At 41.9% G+C, this 4,981-nt stretch overlaps 1 protein-coding gene across 1 annotated transcript; it reads right to left on the minus strand.

Moving 5' to 3' along the window:
• Window positions 1-3,069: 3,069 nt before the first annotated feature.
• Window positions 3,070-3,384, minus strand: PHALS_08903 (uncharacterized protein; the record flags this gene model as incomplete). The annotated part of the gene is made up of 2 exons (XM_024724334.1): window positions 3,070-3,171; window positions 3,241-3,384. 2 exons carry the CDS (start codon window positions 3,382-3,384, stop codon window positions 3,070-3,072), a joined length of 246 nt encoding a protein of 81 aa, XP_024575222.1.
• Between the last annotated feature and the right edge of the window lie 1,597 nt (window positions 3,385-4,981).

The following is a 4,981-nucleotide window of genomic DNA, read 5'->3' on the forward strand; positions in this document are numbered from 1 at the left end:
CAATTTGGATTCTGAATTCGATTTTTTTTCTCTCAAGGTACGTCGTTGTCATACCATAGCGTGAAAATTTTTTCCAACGCGACAAGTCAATTTTCTTCTCATTGTGCACATACTCTTCATATTCGCTAAACTTTGCGAGAATCATTTCATCCAAAGCGCTACGAGTTTCGCATGTTGTTCACTTGACAGAATCAGCGGATTAAACGGCTTTTCACTGAACCGTTTGTTTTCCATGTGGCAACACTTGTTGATATTATTCGAATTTTAAAATAGCCGAATGCCACGGTCTCTGATGAGATTACTCTTTTATTCTCGTGACATATGCTAGTGGTACTTAGAGAAAGGCTCTTATGTCTTACCAGAAAGACCAGACGGAAAACAAAAAGGCTATCTGTTTGTTTTGAAAGCATGGCGTTTCTGTTAGATATAGTAAGTAATACGACCAAAATTGCGACTAAGATGTCAAATTAGTGTTAAAGGCTCCTAAAATTCCAAATTGGTATGTTTCGTAGTAAGTTTGCTGTTCTTTACACGCTTAGAGTCTGTATTGTCTTTATCTAGGCGCATATTATACATATCGTGATGCGAGTAGATCACCTGGACAGGCCAATTTTAGGGATTAAACGGGTGTTTTCTAAAGGCAACCAAAAAACAAACATGGTCATCATGTGGCGAATATATTGATAGATCAAATCAAGCTGGTGTTTAGATTTTGTCTTCATCTCAAGATCTTATGCTCCAAAAGTAGATTTCAAAGAAGTTACGCCCACAGAGTTATCATATACAAGGCATTGACAGAAGAAATGTCATATTGAAAAGGTATGACTCAACACAAGTCGCCTGTTAATCCAAGTACAAGTCGAGTAGCCGGTCAAAAATGAAAGAGTATGTGAAATGCGAGTGTTTTGCTCTCAGAGGATGCAATTTTTTCACGATTCGGTTGCGGATTTGACTGCAAGTGTTACGTAGTGCAACGGGGCTGCGTGCAGGATGTTAGAGACCGCAACAACAACGCTCAGAGGTCGAAGTCATGCGCTCCTACCAGGAGCGAAACCGAAAGTCTTTAAAATGTAGGTAACACTGTTAGTTTGCTCTGCCTAATCAAAAACGTAATACTTCCATCTACACCAATATAAACCTATGCGTGTTACAATTCGCTATCTCCCTCCTTGTACACGTACCCACTACAATGTATTCACTATTGTCCCTCGCACAAATTGCCAAGTTCAGGAGTATATTGACGGGGTTGCCGCGCACTTTATACGTGAAAAGCTTCGACTTTCACATTTCGCGCTGTCAAACACACAAAGGTTGGATCCATGCGCTATCATTAGAAGCGAGTCCGAGAGCCTCTAACGTACCTAGAATCATCATAAATGGCGGAGCAACTAAGACAACTATATCTGTTATCTAATGGCAGTATTTCTAGAAATATCACCTTCAAAGAAGAGCAAAAGTATAATACGGGTTAGTCTAATGTCGTGATTATCTTGCTTCGCGTTGGCTGAACATGAAATGTCAAATGGCATGGTGATAACGTCGCGTTTCAACGAGACAATACACGTAATCAATCATCAGAGCTATCAAGTAATCGTGACCTCAAATCCAGATTTCACATGATATGTGTATCATAAAAGAAGAAAGACATACGGATCACGAGCGTCATGTAAGGTGTTCTAACATTAATGGGCGAGCGCTTTTGTGCACACGTGTGATATATGTCAATGGGTTAGATCCACGGCGATTACATGCGGATCTGCTGTTTCAGGCAGGATATTAAATGTTTATTACTTAATGCTATACTATGGCATTCTTAAACTTGCTCCCGGTAATATCTACATCGTGTGGATTGTGACCCATCTGAGATGGTTCATTTTGCCGTCGTCAGCGAAACCGTAATTGGCAAGGATATGAGTCTAGACGAAGTCTTTCGCCAAAATCGCCTGTCAGTGGTCATTGTGTCTCATCGAAATCCGAATTACATTAACAGCATATTGTTTAGCAAACTTTCTTTCAGGTGCTAGACGCCAGTTTGGAACGTCGACCCCAGATCATTCACAGTCAGATGGTCATACCGGTAGTTAGTCTCGAGGTGGAGGATATCTTATTAAGCTCTCTTGTTGTGCTCTAGCGACTTCCCTAGTTTTATTAGATTGCTCTAAAATCACTTAGCTTGCACTAAATTACGCAGTACTTACCGCTTTAGGCTTTACCTTGTTCTACGTCATTCTGAGTTTCTTTGATACCGCCATGAAGTGGATCCGGTCTTGCATGGGTTGGGGCTGTTGACACAGTTTGACTTGTTGATATCACCTGTAACAAAATAAAATATTGTTACACAATGAGCTTAATGCACGATTCTATGGCTGATGCCAGGTTGTAAAAAAGAACGCGCTGATGGCAAAAATCTAAACGCATACAAATATGGAGTGACTGTTAGACGATTTATCTTACCTGCGCAAGTAGAATTTCAATGGAAGAATAAGTTGCAACCACACTACATCAAATTGTTCACGGTTGTGGCAAAAAATGATCATGATATACTTATAACAATTTGCTCTTCTCTTCTCTGTGATCTTGCGATGTCCATAACATCATCCCGCTCGTACAATTCATTTGGATATGCTTTAAGAGACGGGGCAGCATCTAAGCCATTCCCTGTGGCTGATCAACCCTCTGCTCTAGAGCAGAGCAGCGGCTCAGGCTACAAAGATGGTGCCAAGAGAAAACATTAGAAATCAGGTTCATGTCCTATTTAGCCGCATTCCGGGACTCTAGCAAACAGTCGACGTGTCGATGTTACCGAGACATCACGAGAGTCGGCCGCGAAGTGCCGTCCCTCGTGGGCGTATTTCCAACATGTGTCGAGAGAAAAGGAGCGAGTTGTCTGCCGCAGCGCACTCCCCATTAACAAGTGAAGACCATATCGTTGTTAGCCCAAAATTTGGTCATTGATTGTAACATCAGTTTTTTATAGGATTGAGGCTTGAGAATCAATAAGTTTCAATTTTGAAGTCCGACTCATGAATTGTCAAGCATCAATCGACATTCTGGCTCACTTAAACTGGTTCACAGGTGAGGAGTCGCGTCTTTCTCAGCCAGTGTTAAATCAACGGTATCCGTCATGAGGAATACCAAGGTTTTCGACCGCTGCTGCTCTAAGTGTCGGTGCTACTACAGATTAGTGTGGGTATGCAATCAGATAGCGGTCATGAAGCAAAACTACGGTGCTTGTTTTACTCTCTGTAAGATCCACATAGGCGTGTAAGCGTGTAAGGCTCCGTCCGACCCAGGATGGAGAGCAAATGCATAGTCACGGCTTGATGAAACTGGCAGGGATTGGCGTTGAGTTCTATACTCCCAGATGAGTAAGTTGGGGCCCATATGCTAATATCAGCTCGTCGTAAACGAGTTGGACATCATCATGTAATGATTAGTAAAATGTAGCAACCTTTATCCCGTGGAGAATGGGCACGAAGCTCGTTTTTCGCGCAGGGGATTGGCGGAGTGCAGTGAAATGCCTTCTATATTTTGAGCGACTTGGCCGTATGCCTCCAAATGATCGAGATTTATGTCGTACCTATCTATATTTGCCGAGAGTCGCGGCGACTGTTCCCATCAAAATACACATCTGCTTTCTAGCCGAGTGTAATCGAGCGTTGGTCGTCTTTCTCGAAGGCTCGCTGCGTTATGTGACATGGTACAAGAAAGAGAAATCCCGACAAGAAGACGCATTTCGAAGCAGGCACAGCACAGGGGTGAAACTTCAGTGGAAGTTGCTGCTCGTTGAGCAATCGTTACATAGAGAATCGAATAAAGAATGTTGAACTAAATGGGTGGCCCGATATGCTACTTCTGCGCAAAGTGCTATAAATGACAGATAGGAAGGAAGGTCTGGTGGTTTGAAGGTGCGTTTCCAAGTGAATGTATTTTGCTTGTAGCTATGTAATTATGCAAATGGTTGGGAGTCTCATAACTCCTCCTGGTCTACTTAGGTGGAAACTTAACTTGTTTCCAACACTCTTCCCTCGGCGTGCTGTACATCGTCCACGAGGACACAAAGCGCGCGGAGTTTTCCAAATTTAGTCACCGACAAAGCCTTTGTCATCAAATCAGCTTTTATTTCTTCACTCTGTACGTATTCACCTCCAACATTCCGTTTCTGATACGTTCTTGTACATATTTATAGCGTGTATCGACATTCTTGAGTTTAGATGTCGAACTTTCTCTTTTCAATTGCACTATAGCTGCTTAGTTATCGACAAAGAGTAACCAGTTATAGATACCTTGAATGCGAACTTCCTCCAACATGTTGTAAAGTCCATGTAATTCGGTTGCTACGACCGATGCTGCCGCTATGAATTCAGATTCTGCCGTTGATTGCGACACTGATTCCTGTTTTCGACATATCCATCCGTCATTACACCCTCCGACAAATATCACTTCTCCAATCATGGATTTGCGGTCCTCAGTGTCCGCAGCGAAGTCTGCATCGCTGAAGCCGGTGATAAAACCATCAGGTAAGTTTTTAGTTCGCTCTTGATTTCTCATCTTCAACTTCAAATATTTTGTTCCCTGTAAATATCGTAGAATTCTTTTAACAAGTTGTAAGTCTTGTTCTTTTGAATCATGAATATTTCTCTTCATCTTATGAGCGGCAAATGACAAGTCTGACCGTGCAACGCGAAATCCACAACAAACTCCCCGCTAGTGACCTGAATTATTTTGAATGTTGTAATTTAGGGCTGGATTTGTCATATAAATGTCCAGAATTAATCGGAATTCTTGTCATTTTTGCGTAATTCATTCCATATTGGCTTAAAAGGTCATCAATAAGGTTTTCTTGATCAAGAAAATAATCTTCTTCGTGTTTGATGATTCTCATTCCCAAGAACTTGTAAGCTTCTCCCAAATCCTTAATTTGTAAGCTTTTCAGTGAATCAAACAGCTCGTTCACTAAGTCGTCATTGGTCCCAGTGAC

The sequence above is a fragment of the Plasmopara halstedii genome, assembly GCF_900000015.1.
Source record: "Plasmopara halstedii genome assembly, contig: Scaffold_323, whole genome shotgun sequence".
NCBI classification, from domain to species: domain Eukaryota; phylum Oomycota; class Peronosporomycetes; order Peronosporales; family Peronosporaceae; genus Plasmopara; species Plasmopara halstedii.